This window comes from Parambassis ranga, chromosome 13 (assembly GCF_900634625.1).
Source record: "Parambassis ranga chromosome 13, fParRan2.1, whole genome shotgun sequence".
Classification (NCBI taxonomy): Eukaryota; Metazoa; Chordata; class Actinopteri; family Ambassidae; genus Parambassis; species Parambassis ranga.
The window spans coordinates 15506372-15521967 of NC_041033.1; the positions used below are offsets into that span (position 1 = coordinate 15506372).

Consider the following 15596-nt stretch of genomic DNA (forward strand, 5'->3'; position numbering starts at 1 on the left):
GCCACTTCTGGAGTTATCTATGAATGGAGAAAGACAACGCAAACTCCTCTGAGATGAGGGCAGACCACACAGTAATTGGATTAAAGTGCTAATGAGAATAAAAACTGGCACCAGCGTGTCTCCATCAAGGTTACAGAGCTGAAGAGGATAATCACATGAGGACGGTGATAGCAGGTAGAGAAACCAGTCGCTAGGAGCCCTGTCCTATAACCAGATAAATATTAAACAATGTTCTCCATGGCCATCTCTTTTCCCGTACTGGCTGGCATGGAAACAGTTGGCTGCAGCTGAGCATTTGGACATCACCCACTAGCAGTCAATCACATACTGATGTCCCGCCTCCCATACTAACAGAGTCTCAAACACCTGCCAAGTATCAAATGCCAGTAAAATTTGTCTTTGCCAGCAAATAAACAAGGGTCAGCCACCATGGTGGCCAAGATGATGATGCCTCAGCTGGTCCTTTCCTGTCCTTAGATTAAGTTGCTGGGCCTGATGACCACTATACACTCTACCTAATGTGAGCCAATCAAACCAAAGCCAAACAGTGGCTGTGTATCAAACAGGTTTTAGATTTGCTGCCTCTTGTGCTGGTGCTAGAAAAAAGTGCTGTTTCCCAGTTGGATAAATGGTTTGCCAGCCAAGCAATGGTTAAAGATAACTACATTTAACAGTGTGTATGCCTAACAGACACAAGTCAACCAAGACAGCAAAATGATCTACTATGGAGCTAAGATTGAAATCAATCAATCATTCAATCAAATCAAAGCTTCTATATGCTCATCTCATTACGGATTTTTTTCACAATGTTCCCCACTTAAAACAAAATATGAACTGGCACTGAAAATGAGTAGCTTTGTATTACAGCTCAGTCTCATCAAGCATGCAGAAACAACAAAACTGCAATATGAAAATGGATCATATCAAACAAAATATTAAAAATTGATCATCGTGGACATTTAAATTATGCTGATTGTATAGCTTGTTATTATTTACAGTACAGTAGTCTAAATAAAATACAACATTTTATGTTGGAGTGAGTGGGATGAATAAAATAGTCGCACAAGTTCCTGACTGACTGAGGTGTACTGGCACAGGGTCAGAAAGTACCTTCACCTTTGTGTCATGCTTACATCACTGCTGAAGAGAGCTGAAGCCAAAATGCTTGCAACAACTGCAGTCATTTGAACCTGAAATGAATGCAAAATGTACCCTTTCCCACTAAAGACTAACACAGTTAGGACTGTGCCATGCCAAGGCAGGAAGAGCATGAAAACAGGGCTTTTTTACTAGTAGACAGTATTGTACACGGTTTGAAATTGCTTTTATCAGATAGACAAAACATGGTACATTTTTTTAATCTTAGATGCAGACTTCTCTGATGTTTGGAAAAGACATCTGTAGGCCTTCTGACAAGGACATGCTTGGTACTCCAGTAGCATGTTTGTGTTATTCAAGGCCATCCCTGATGTCCCTCATTAATCCATGCCACATCTAATTGTGCTAAGCCATAACAGCGGGCCATTAGCATTCTTAAGCAACAGTGCCATCCGCTTCCAAAATATTTGTAGTTGCTGACTAATTAGAGAAGCTGGACAAGTTGGATGAGGATAGGTGACACCAGTCAAGTTGTGTTTTTTTTTTAACAAAACTGTGCTGGTTCTGGCTTAACTTGTCCTGCTATGCTTTTTGAGAGGGGTTACAATAAGTTTAGTCAGTCACAGTCTGTCTTCTGTTTTGTGTTATCTGCCAATCAGTCCCGAACACGAATGTTGTGATTCAGTTATTTAGCACTTTTGGTGAGACAACAAATTCATATTCTAATCAGGCGAGACAAGCAATGACTCATGAACAACCTGTTACTACACCTGCTCAGACCTGCTGTTCATGTTTACCATTAGTATGTACCATCAGGTATTCTAACACACATTTAAGAAATATCCAGTGCACTCGATCATACCACATGCAGTTAGTTACTCTTCTATAAAGAATAACAAAAGGTGAAATAGTTCTTAATTGGAGAACAAAAGTTTTTTCCCCCCAAGTTTCACTACAAGCATCCCCCTCATGTTTATGGTATAGCTGTCAGTACAAAAGAGCAAGGAAAGCCCAAGGTTATGTTTTGCATTCTTTGAGACAGACTGATGAGGCGTGGTCGGTCTTTACAACGGCTCCACTGAGGGCGACAGATGGCACAGAGGCACCTTATGACACAACATGAGCTTACACACACACACACAAACACACACACATACATACACACATACACGCACACACCTTGTTGGCCAATCAGAGGCTGAACTGTAAAAATAGATGCTGGGACAGCCTCCAGAGCGTTGACTACTCTGTTTCTTGGGGATGGAATCTCCAGAGACATCCAGAGAGAGGGAAGCTTGCCACTGCCATTAATCTAGGTACTTAGGTTTGTGATAAATTAGAGTGGGTAATGCTTTTTGCTGCTTTTATGCTTGTTCATTATACAATTAATCGGTACTCTGAAGTATGCCACAAGTGATCTGAACTAATTTCATTATCAGTGGACATACATTTGTATGTACAGTGTATTTAAGTCAATTATATGCAATGATTTTTGTGCAAAATCATTGCATTTTCATGGTTTGTTACCGATAGTTATTCTGGCCTTCATGTTATAACAACCTGTCAAGCCTAGTGATTGCTACAGTTCCCCTTTTTGTGTTACATTCAGTCTGAGGTACAGCATACAATGCGGAGAGTTCATTGAATGTTCTGCTACAGATCCAATGAGCTGCACTACCACAATAAATCTTTGAGCAGTTAAAAGCCTGGGAAATTCAGAAGTTAGATTAAGTGTTCTTTGAGAGTAATTCAGCTTATTTGAAAGGATGCATTCACTGAAAGTATTTATGTGCATACACATCATCTGTTTAAAAGATGACAAATTTAATAATAAAAACAAATACAATCATTCAGGGATACAGCCCAATTGGACAGCAGATTACATTATGTGTAATATGGATGTATTTAATAAATGCAGATGCAGTTGCAGTGATTTTTTTGAGGGACCTTCTAAAATAAAGCCTGAAAAACATAGGAAATTAGGAATCAGTCAACACTGAAAAATGTGTTGGGTTTCCTAGAAGAGGTCACCTGTACAATCTCGGTGTGTGGCGTTCTATAAAAACAAATAATTCCACCACTTCCCTCTGGATTCATGTCCAATATAGGATTTCAAAGCAAGGAGGCAGCCAGTGGCTACACATATGGCATGCTTACTGTGCCACTCTGTGGATGGTAATCTGTATTAAGTATTAGGTATTAGTCCACTGATGACACAAAGACACACAGTCAACGCCTATCAAAGGTGCATGTAAACAGATTAACTTGGCCCAGAAGACCTTCATCCTAATTATTCTGTGTGAGTAAACACACCGTGTATTTTACCTCTGTGATCCTGCTACTTGGTTTTAACTGTCCACTGGTTATTTGAGCAAAAGGTCTTTGAGACACTAACAAATCCATAGTTGCCTCAGTCCTCAGTATGTTATAATTGTGGGGAAATATGTCACACTATCATTAAATAAATATTCAGAACTTAAGGCAATGCAGCAGCACCACAGATGTAGCTGCCCTACGATCATAATGGCTCATGTTGCAAAAGGATTTCAACAGTACATTCCTTCAAGCTGATTTTCTAATTGGCCTCTGTAAGGAAAATTAGCTCAAAAGCAGGGTGGCATACTTTGCACAACACATTAAATTGCCATGATTAGGACAGATACTGTGCATCCAGCCATCCAGAAATTTTCTAATATAATAATAACGCAGATTTAAATGAATGGCCTTTTGTTTTTGAGCAATTCCTAAACAGCAATTATAATTTTATCTGTTATTGTCCTTCAGAATATATAACTAAGAATTTATATCATGTTTATACAGATATAATACATTAAAATGTACCCAATCACTACTTTTGTTTTAACAAGTCAGACTAGAGGATCTGATCGGAATATGGAGCACAAAATCAACAGAACAAGAGTAGGTTTGTATTTATATGCCTCTGCCTCCCCAGTTTATCAATATAAAATGACCAAAAAAATGATGAGTGAGCACATTCTCCAATATGCTACACTCAGACAAACCAATGCTCTGAGTGCCACAACAGCTGATGTCAAATATCCTTAATGCTCCAGCATGGTGGCTTACATCTAGTAGTGAAACAGTGTTCTGACCCTGTTCAGTCAAAATGCGTTTTAACTGTTTCTGTAGCCACTCAGGCAGAGAAAGCCACCATGTGCTGTCATGAGGTAGAGAGCAGTCCTTCACAGGCACATCCCCTCTCTCCTCTAATGGTGGTTGTTGTGAGGGGAATCTCCAGTGGGAGTTTGTCTCGCAAGTGGGATACAGTGGATGATTACTGTTTGCTAACAGCATGCAGTGCAACAGATTAGCTTTTATGTAGATCAAAATATATAGGTCATTTATCAAAAGTTGATTATGTATACCAAAGTGTGATTTCACAAAGCATCCCTAGCCTCCTGCCTTGAATTATCCATATAACGAATATAGCATAGCCACCCAGAAAATCTTCTAAGCTTCAGTGTCATCTTACTGAATTGTGATTTGACCAGAAAACACCTCTTTTGAACACAATTGTATTTGAACTTCTGATACCTCAAGCTGTGTGATCAAATACATATACTCCCAGAAGAATGAATATAATCTTTAGTTAGCTGTAGCTCTCATGGGTGGTTCCTCCAGACATGTTCTCCTTTTCAAACATATTATAGCTGCATAGATGACCTGCCATTACACTGCCCTGGTCAGTATGAATGATTGCGTGTTTCAGAGGGCCTTTCATATGTTTTCGCACTCCATGACATCTATGGAAAAGATGCACGATGGGGTTCATGAAACATCCGGCTTCTGTTGGCAAAGAGAGCAAGACAGTTTTCAGGCTGTGGAAGTCAAATGAGTCATACTGAGAGGAGATTCTTTGGGGAGGGGTGTGAGAGACATGGTAAAATAGACCGAGACAGACAAGCAGACAAGATGCCAAATTCTCAGTGTAAGCACACACAAAAAAAGTTTGGTTCAAAAAGATGCTACTCTATTGTACAGATTCTGTTTGTATGTTGCCAGTCAGCAATCATAGATCAACCAAGTGATACGCTGAAAACACAAATATTAACACTGAGTGTTTAAGTTCTTTTTTTTTTTAATCTTTTACAGCTTCTCTTCCTCTTCATACCCTTCATACTCTTTTATCTACACTGTACACACTACATTTTAGTCTCGTCTCACTAGCAATTTCTTATCACTATTTGCAACATTCACTACTGAGTCTTGCCAGTATCAATAACTCGATGTTTTGCATGTAAATTTTATTTAGCTATTGTTCAATAACTGAATAAATTATACGTGAGATTTGTCATATTGATTGTCTCAAGGGCAATCAACTGTCCTACTCATCTGTGCTACTCTTCATCTACAGTTTGCCATGATTCATTTAAACAACATGAGTGAAATTTCCCATTTTGGGATTAAATAAGTACTTTAAACTATCTATTCATCCATCTATGAAAACAAATTAAGTAAATAGTTTTGTTGTACAGTGCTACAGAAAACCTACACAGCTAACTACACATTTAAGGGGGGTCTGTCATGTCTGTTGCCCTTGAAAAGGCTAATGTGTTATTTTTGTGTAATTAGGTTTTTAAAATCCAGAGTTTGAGCAGCCTTTTTGCATAGCTTCATTGTTCAGGGAGAGGACACACTGATTTTGGAGAGAGAGAGAGAGAGAAGGAGGGGTCTTCTACAGGTTCCATGGACATGCAACAGAAGAGGGGGTTTGTCCTCTAATTAATCTATCACAGATGGAATTGCTCTGTAGCACAGTTAAAATAAACACATTAATAAATGTCAAGTTGTATTGCACACTATATTTTCTCACAGAGAGGAAGAAAAAGAAAGGAAGGAAGGAATCTCCTACTATGTGTAAAAAGTATGCATGGTTTGTTATGAAACTATGGTGGGGCAAGTCTATATAATTAATGGGAAACAATAGTGTACCCTTATTGTAAATTATTTGTTTGCAGTCAGCCTGCAAGAGATCAGAAGACTCTGGCTATCCTTGACTCTGACATGGGGGAAATAAATTCACGGGTAAAAAAAAAAAGTTAATATCTTTCTCCTGAAGAAAGGAACCAGAGAGATAGCCAAAAATTAGGACTGTCACTTTCAGACAGAGAAAACAGGCAAGAAAACTGTCAGAGAAATGATTTAAGGAGAGGTAATCGCTCGCTACGCTAGCTCTATCAGCTGGCTAGAGGCTCTACCCAACAACAAAGAGACCTGCCAACAAACAGATGTGCTAAGAAAAATTACAGTTCAAACAAAAACTTGTCATTTGTTTTTAATAAATACACTGTAGTGAAAATGATTCTAACTGTAATTAAAACATAAACATCACATTAGCTTTGATCTAGAACATGACTCAATGGCCTGCAACACACTAATCCAATTTTGCTAGCTGTGCCGTTAAAAGTGTAGATACATATTTACAACTTTACAAATGCATAACAGGCTACATGAGCTACATGATTCACTTCTCTACACTTTTCTCTTGAAATGTGAAGTATGTAGTTCCACTCAGCTCAGGATTTAGCATGTTTTTTAAATAGCCAAGTTGAAGTGGAGCGTCAGTGTGAGGGATGTACTCAGCACAAAAAAAAACTGTTCCAGCACCACAGAACAAGGGTTTCAAAACATGGTAGTACAATTGTGGTGATGGAATACTGATCCAAAATAACTGTTTGTAAGCCCATACATCAAAAAGCCTCCAGTGTTTCAGAACAAATATCATCAATCACATAGTATTCTAGTGACCTTTGACTTTCGAGTCTCTGCAGCTACACCCTCTGTCCAATGGGAGTGTGCAAAGTTCAAGAATTCCACAAAATCCTCTATTCAGCTCTCAATAATATTGCCACTTAATGTTAGGAATCTTAAATGGGTCCTTCATAGCCTCTGAAAATTGCTTCCACACCCTAACTTCAGTGGTTACATCTGATTGGTTTCGGTGTCTGTGTGTGAAAAAGGATGGGGTCTGTGGTAGAATGAATTACACCCTTCTACTGAAACTACTCTGGTGGGGAAAATGGTTGTTGTGACTGTGTGTGTTAGAGAAAAAATATAGCCAAAATACATTCCAGTTAGCGGTTATAAACACCTCAATTTGAAGTTAAACGCCTGTCAAAATAGCAGTAAATGTCTAAGAGATGCTGTCAGTTTCTTAGTATTACTCATTCATTATTCACTGGGATCAGTCACCACAGGCCTACATGTGCTGCCCAGATAGCAAAGGTCAGAGTGGAGATCTCAGACTCCACAGAGACAAATTATTAGCCTGGTATAAAGTCAGAATTAAAGAGGAATCCCCAAAACAACATAAGGAAAAGTGTGCTTATATTTGATTAAGTCTACTAAACACTGTGAGATATGATAAAATGTCTACATTTTAACATAATATAGTAGGAGGAAAGTCTGTGCACTTACACTCAAAGAAGCTACAAAAAATTTCGCTGAAAATTCATAGGTTCAGTTTGAGTTTCTCTCTGTCTTTAGACAAGTCCATTACATAATTTTAGATTACCATGCATGAATTAGAATGAAATGAGGTTAATTCCCAATTTTCTTCTCCTTCCAAGGATCCTAACACTAGCCATATAATACAATTACCTTAATAATAATGTGCCACTTAACTTGTCACAGCAGCTGTAGGCTAAAAAATCTACAAAAAAATGATTATTATAAATTATCTTGTCATGAAAAGGCTCATTCTTTTTGAATAAAGGGCCACTGAATAAAGAGATGACATTTCCTATGCAAATTGTGAGGGTCATTTGAAAATGATTACTTTAAAATACTTAAAATGCACTGCTTTCTGCAGGTATGCATCACATCAGACAAAACCTGTTACATGCGCAATTGCTAAATGGGTCAAAATATACTTGAGTGGCTGTTAAAGTACTTCTGCAGGCTGGCTCAGTATTGTCTGTCTGTGGGAATCACTGCCATCATTACAAAGAGGATCCTGATGTTCAATGGATCAGTTAGAACTATAGATAATACCGCTTCCCTAGAGATCATGCCTCACTTACTGTGGTCTAATTGGAGATTAAAAATAACTGCTATTTCAGAGAATGAGTGTCACTGCACGTCTTAAGTGATGACATGTTTAAGACTTTGTTTTTTTACAATTAAACATTGTTATATAATGAGTGAATGACACTGTCATACTAAAAATGGTGTTTTGGTGAACATTTTCAACTCTTGACATGGGGTCATGAATGTCCAGTATGCATTACAGAACTAGTCAGTGAATGCCTTTTGAGTTAATCTCCAGTACATTTACAATTACATTTGGTGGTCAGTTTTCTTCCTCTGACTTAAGAACTATTTGATTTTCTTTTGCTTTGTATGTGCTTCTCCAAATATTGCTAATAATATTGCAAATATGGCTAATCTCTCTTTGGTAAAGTGAAGTTGTCAAATCTCTTGCACAAATAAAGTGGAGTGGACCTATTGAAACCAAATCATCTGCAACCCAGTTTCAGTAAAAAAGTCTTTTAAATCACTGGTTTTTGGGGAAGATGGGATTCTGGTTTCCAGTATACCTCAACTTTCCTTCAACAACCTTCAGCATTTCTTTTTTTATTATTTTTTTCCAAACTGACCATGGAACAAGTGTAGGTGTTTGGCATCATTTAAAGGGGTATCATGCACATTGTCACCAAATCAATGACTGTGATACAGGACCCATAAGAGAGTAAACTGGGCAGACTCGACTTCTGGTAATCCGACAATGTGTTGATTTCAGTGTCTCCAGACTGTTTTCATCTGCAAGTCACCATTGTCTTTAGCTTATCCAGTGTAGCAGGCATCAAAATAATCAACCTGGACAGCAAATCATGATTCAAACACAAATAACCTGTGCTGCTAGCTCAGTTGCTGGTTCATTTTCTGTCTTCAGCAAGGCAACCTGAATTACTTCCTTCACATTTTTGTGGATATGCCTATATGGCATAACCATTACTGATAGGCATGTCCAAGTTGCCAGGCAGCGACTAAGCCTATAATGTTAGAAAGGGTGACACACTTTGGTGACTGCATAAAAAGAAAGCCAGAGGTACATCTGAATTTTATGCATGGTGATGAAGCCTATAGAGTTTCAGTCATGAATGCACCATGATGTGCATGGATGCATGAGGGCACACCGACTGCTTCCCTTCAAACAACACAAAAGAAGTTGAGAGGCAAATCCTAGCCAACAGCATGTTTCTTTATTACACTTGGATGAGACACTCATTTTCTTAAATCAGACATACTAAGCTCGTAAAGACTCTGTGATCTTCAGTTGAGAAGACTCATTTCTGTCTCTTATGAAATGGGGCACGGTTCCTTCCAGCATGAACAGTGACATGACTGTAAGCTCATCTTATCTTTCAGGGACCACATGGCTCAGAGACAAGGCTGTGATGACTTAGTTTGGGTCACAGGAGTCCTGTCTATCCCTGCTTCTCTTGGTGCCAAATATGATACAGAAAGGTCACAGGAAGCCAGGAGATACTCTCAAGTTTATAACAGCCTGAGAAAAAAGGGATATCTGTCTTTATTCGCAAGTGAATGTGATGGTGATGCATTTTGTAAGTGCACCAATCATGGCTTAAGGGGACTGGTCAAACATTTAGTTTATAAATGTGTGCTTACATTCAGTAAATAGTTTTAACTTTCTTCCAAGCCAATGATTTATACTTAAAAAGACAGTCTAAAAACTCTTTAACTCTGAAAACCATAATGATGCCAAATGGTTTGTCCATTTAAGGTTACAAGTAACCTTACTTTGACTTTTTTTTTGATGAATGACAAGAACACACTGTTCTTATTTCCGTGTTAAGATATATTTTACTGCTAAAAAGAAAACTGCCATCTATGCAGTAGAAAATACAGAAATCTTACATTTTAATATTGGCAGAACCTCATAGCCTTTTTAGCTCATTGATTCTACTAAAACCTGGTCAGAGACGTATGGCAAAATTCTTAAAGCTACACAAATTATAATAAACGTTAGTTTACACATATAGCTGACACTGTAATTACAAAAGGCTTGGGTCATTGTGAGAGGGGCAGGCATAGAATGAAATTCAAGCTTCATTTCAAAGCAGTGTCTGAACCAGATGTTTAGTACTCACGTACAGTTCAAACAAAATACAAACCAACTTGTATTCTTCCCTCGCGTCTCACATCTGTGCTGTATTTAACCTATTTCACAGTCTTAAATTAAACCTTATTAATATTAATCCCTAATATAATAAGTCAAACCTCACAGGAGCAGCATAACAACAGCAAAAGCTAATCACTGAAAAAACAGCACCTAAGCCCACAGCCTGTGCCTCTTCTGTGAGCAAACCCTTAGGAAAGGATGTTTGTGTAACTCCTACAGTGCCTCACAGGGTCACGTGCATGTGTAATGTCATCTTTTTAGTGTCCTTAGGCAATGACTCTCCTCTCATCTCTCTCAGACCTGGATCTGTCTGATCCACTCCCCATCACTAAAGAGTCAAGTAGCCCTGGCTACCACAGCTTCTGCCTTCATTCTCTTCCCCAATTCTGGATAAAACCCATAGTTCTGTGAGATTGTTAAAATAAATTGGAAGACATAAGAGCTACTCGGTCTAATTTATAGGAAATGGGCATTTCAGTGACTGTTTAACGTTTAAAATAAAATATTATTTTTTTGAATTTCTAGTCTGAATGGATTTGAACACTTGACACATTAAGAGTTCTTGTTTCCCCGATATTTTCTTTCAGTGCAGTAGTTATGTATCACCACAATCAAGCTGAAACAAATGCTGGTTCAATAAAGATTATAAAGTTGAGCAGTAGCTTGTCAGTAAGCACTCTGTTGGCAGGGTTAGTTATTTGATAAGATGTGACAAAAATAACAAAAAAGTGGAGGTAAAAAAAATATAGGTTTAGTATTTTACCAGAGTTGCCTCAGCCAGATTTCTTAAAGAGAAGTGCTCCAAGTGCAAAGGTTTGAAGGAATTATGTGGAACAGGACAAGGACAGCTTGGTTTAGGAAACACAAAAGTATAATACCATTGAAATAAGTACAAAAAGAAAAAGACAAGAGAACTGATTTGACAACAAAAACACAACAAGCAGATGCTGAGAATGTGGCAATGAGGAATTAAAGGTGTTGTCATTTGGTCCAATAAGCATGTTTTGAGAATACTGGAAAATCACATGAGCACATTTTGTTTGGGAAACAGCATTATTTTGGAAGTCTGGTTGCAACATACATACATCTTAAAAACCTGTCCAACCAGGTTATGGTCTTATCCATGTGCCTTTTGTTTTATATCTTTTAGTTCACAATAATTTGTACACTGACCAAACTAAATAGGATTTTATGCTGTGACAAAGATGAACAGAGCTGAAAAGCAAAGCTAAGGCAGCTGGACTTCCAGGGGAGTTCCAGGTTTTTTATTCAAGGTATAAAAAAAAAAAAAACACCATTCACACTTTGATTTATAAGCGTTTCAGGTCATTAACAAGCCTTTAGCAAGCCATGTGAGTTTCATGCAGTTACCAACCTCAATGGCCCTAAATAGAAGTAACTGCCCACCAGTGAGTTTGAACTAAAGAAGCCTTTTAGATTAGGTGACATGTTGAGTCCTGTTTTTTTCCTTTTTACCTTTAGATCAAACAGAAAAGGTAATGAAGAGATGCAACAGTAGTTAAAAAAACCTGCAGCCTTTCCACTGTGGCCTCTCTGCAAAGTGACCATGTTGAGCTGAGCTACTGACTGGAAAGGGCTCTATGCCTAACTGGGAAGTAAAATCACAATGGGGGCTGAAAGGGGAGTGACTTTATTTAAAAACACTTGCTGTGTTCATGAGAGTGAAATCTATTTTCGGTGGTCCTTCAAAATAAATTCTCAATATGTGAAACACTGCTGTCAGTACACAATGTGCACACTACTCTGAAAATATCACATTATCAAGTGGAGCTGTTGGACTTGCAGTCATTGCTTTTGGCTGAACTGATTTCCATCTTCATGAAGCCGAGTCAGATGTGAAGAAGTCTAAAGCTTTTCTAAGTCAGCCTGCAGTCAGCCATGCTCCCATCATGCCTTGTAAATGGAGCAGCATAGAAATACGTCATAACTTGCACATGATCTGACTGGTGATGTAACATAGACCAAGCAAAACAACCCTACTGTAAAGCAAACACATAGACATAGACAGACATAATTTCCTGGTCAAAGGAGCCATATGTTGATATCAGTCTCTCAGGCTGAATATACCTCAAACTCATCTCATATTGTGGATCTTGCCTAGTTTTGCTTCATTTGTCCCACTTTGACTTTTGGAAGCTATGTTTCATTTTCTGAAATCATTCCATATCCTAGTTATCAGTTCAAAGAGGATCAATTAATAATTATGTCAAGAGGCTCAACAGGCCCATTGAGCATGCAGCCATTAGGAATAGAAGAGGGAAGAGAAAGAAGGTTAATCCTCCTTCAATCTCTGTTCAGTTATTAATACTGCAATGATGCCATATAATCGTCTATAAAAAGCTTAGGATTTCCTTTACAATCAGCACACATGATTTAAGTGTTGCTTGAAAGTACTATTTCTGACACTTGTGTAGAGCATTAGAAGTACTGCACAAGTCAATAAAAGAAATACAAAAACTTTTTCATTTTAGTTTCAATTGTGGCTCATCATGTGTTAAGAGAAAAGTTTATTAGTCACACGTTAGTCTCCCTCATGTACTGGGGATTAGGTAGGTTAAAAAACACAAATACACTGAATATGGACATTAACTGGTAGTGCAATAAACTGTGAAATGAGAAGTGAAACCCTCACAGCCCCATCTGTGCTACATTCAAGAAATGCTTACCAGGTTATCATGTACGATTAAAACAACAAACTAAATCCCAGATTAGTACATTTGAGCTGTCACAACTAAATTACTGGGCTGACCTATTGACCATAGCCCAATACTACAAAAATACGCCCTTCAATAGATAATCCATTAGAGATATTGTAACATCATGTAACAGCCATTAAAGAAAACAATATGACTTCATGGTGCCACCTTCCCCCGGGTCATGATTGAATGCTATAGATGGTAATTTTCTCTGTTTATGTGCCCTTGTCAGATAAGTCACTGATCCGTGATTGTAATTATATTTTTAAAAAGAATATTGTACGCATTATATCATACATATTCCAACACAAGTGCATCTGGCTAACACTCCAGCATAATACGTGGTGCTGGTGCATCATAATAACGGTTGCAAGCTGTCTAAAAAAAATATGGTTACAGATTCTCTCTACGTCTGTACAGTAGGATTTTGAGTATAATTGTTTTTTTTAAAACAAAATAGATATTGCGATAATCATGCTGTGAAAGGAGGTGTCCTGCCCATATCGGTTAGTGTGGGACTTAGCCTTAAATCATTAACTGGTATTTTAAACTCAGCTGTCAGTGTCTGCCTCAGTCAGACAAGAGACTTCATCTGGAGTAACTCTATTCACATAACTCAGACACGCATCTTTCATAGCCTCGTATTTTCTAGCAGGATTATATCAAATACCCACAAATTTAAAAAGATGTTCTCTCTGAAACGGAACGAAGATTTTCTTCTATTTATTTATTTATTTATTACATTTTTAGATCTCATCTAAGAGATCCAATAAATTACCAAGCTTTTTCACAGGTACCTTATAATTTTCAATGCTGTATTACAAGGACGTGCTTAAGAGTAATTGATGGTGGATGCATAAGAAAATAAGCTATACCTATGCGTCAGACATATTATGATATGTTCACATTAAACTGTGGCACAAGATAAAAACCCACCAATAATTGAGGTCCTGCAAATTTACATAATATTTTCCAATAAGCGCATGAGGGATGCATTACCATCACAATGCAGAGAGGGCTCCTCCTCTGCGTTTTCCTCTGCTGCCCGAGGAGCAACCCCCTTTGCACATATCGGATTGTACATAAAGGATTAAAAGGCTATCCCACGAAAACCCTGAGCCTCAGTGTAGCTGCGAGTACTACTTCAAACATAAGCACCTCACATGTCAAATTAACCACGGTAATCAAAAGATACGCGTGCAAATGTTATTAAAATGTGATTTCACACAAAGTCCCTCAATTAGACTTACGTAACGACACATTTTACCAACTTAGAGGATCTCGTTTCAAAGCCTTTATCGTGGCACCAGATTACATAACAGATGATTCAGAGTAGAACTTGTGCTTGCTGTGCATCAGTGAGAGCAAATAAACCACCCCTGTCCCCGACAGACCCTTCATGCAGGCTACCTGATGCGAGCATCCATTGTCAACAACACCACCCCCTCCTCCTTCCTTAGTGCCACCATCGCACCTGTACACATGGAGAGGTGCGTGCCAGAAAGCCTGTTATTTTCCACTATATAGCTTAAACTGACAGACTGAGAGCCTGCCCACAAGGCTTGTGTGTTAGTGTGTGTGTGTGTGCGTGTCTACAAAAACAGGGAGCCCAGCATCACTCCCCATCAACAACAAACACGTCCCATCCAAGCAGAGACCAACGGCCCACACGAAACACGACTACAAGCAGGAGAGAGCTGCCACATTTCCATTCACATAGCGCGCAGGAACACATTTTAAAGCCTCACTTCTTCTTCTTCTTCTTCAGCATCATATTTTATTTAATGTGCAATAATGCTAAGTCAGCGGCCAGGCTGGTCACGTAAAGTGCATCGCTGTGTAGCCCGCTGTGTATGTGTGCCCACAGAAAATAGTGCCCTACAACACATTAACAGCCAAGCTGTGTGTACTTAAAAACAGCTCGCCAGTAAGCTAATTAGGAGCAGTCGCAGTACCGTTGCACCTGCTCAATAAGAGTGCCTGCGGGCGGAGGAGGCGAGTGGATGTCTGCGGTCAGGACCACAATTTAAAAAGATGGGAATAAAACAGGATATTCACACAAGAACATAAAAGTCAAACATACCTAAGCGAAAATAAATCGCCTGTACTGTGAGTTAAATATGATGTTTTTCTTACCTGTACAGCCCACCAGAAGCAAGGCTAAAAAAACATCCCTTGACTGGACCATCGCAACTCCCTGTGAACGTTAAACGGTGTAGCTAACGTTTAATCTCCTCTCGGTCCCTACGGTGTTGCCCCTCGGGTTTCCTGCCTCTCTCAGCAACTGTTCATCCTAATCTATATATCTGAGCTGGTCGGTGATAAGTGTCAGTAGCAGCGTCGTGGATGACAAGCAGCGGTCAGAGATTAGCAGTGATGAGCGCCAGTGCACAGTTCAAAGTCTGACTGACAAGCGGAGCCTGAGCACACACGTGAATTACTCCGCGCAGGCGGAATGAAGGACTCTCCTGTTAAATAGTGCGAGGGTCACAAAGGGAGGCAGTGTCATAAGGGAAACCCCTGCAGTAATTTCAATGATACAAGAAATAAAAGTACATTGCAAAATACACGTAAGCAAACAAAATATGAAATTATAGACCTCTGAGCTTTGAAAT

At 38.8% G+C, this 15596-nt stretch overlaps 1 protein-coding gene across 9 annotated transcripts in view; it reads right to left on the minus strand.

The window, feature by feature from the left end:
* ncam1b (neural cell adhesion molecule 1b) overlaps positions 1-15376 on the minus strand; it is a 59070-nt gene extending 43694 nt beyond the window's left edge. For all 9 annotated transcript variants that reach the window (XM_028418963.1, XM_028418960.1, XM_028418961.1 and 6 more), the window contains exon 1: positions 15118-15376. In XM_028418963.1, the coding sequence (XP_028274764.1) occupies positions 15118-15169 (52 nt within the window). In that variant the 5' untranslated portion in view covers positions 15170-15376. The remainder of the gene's footprint in view (positions 1-15117) is intronic.
* Between the last annotated feature and the right edge of the window lie 220 nt (positions 15377-15596).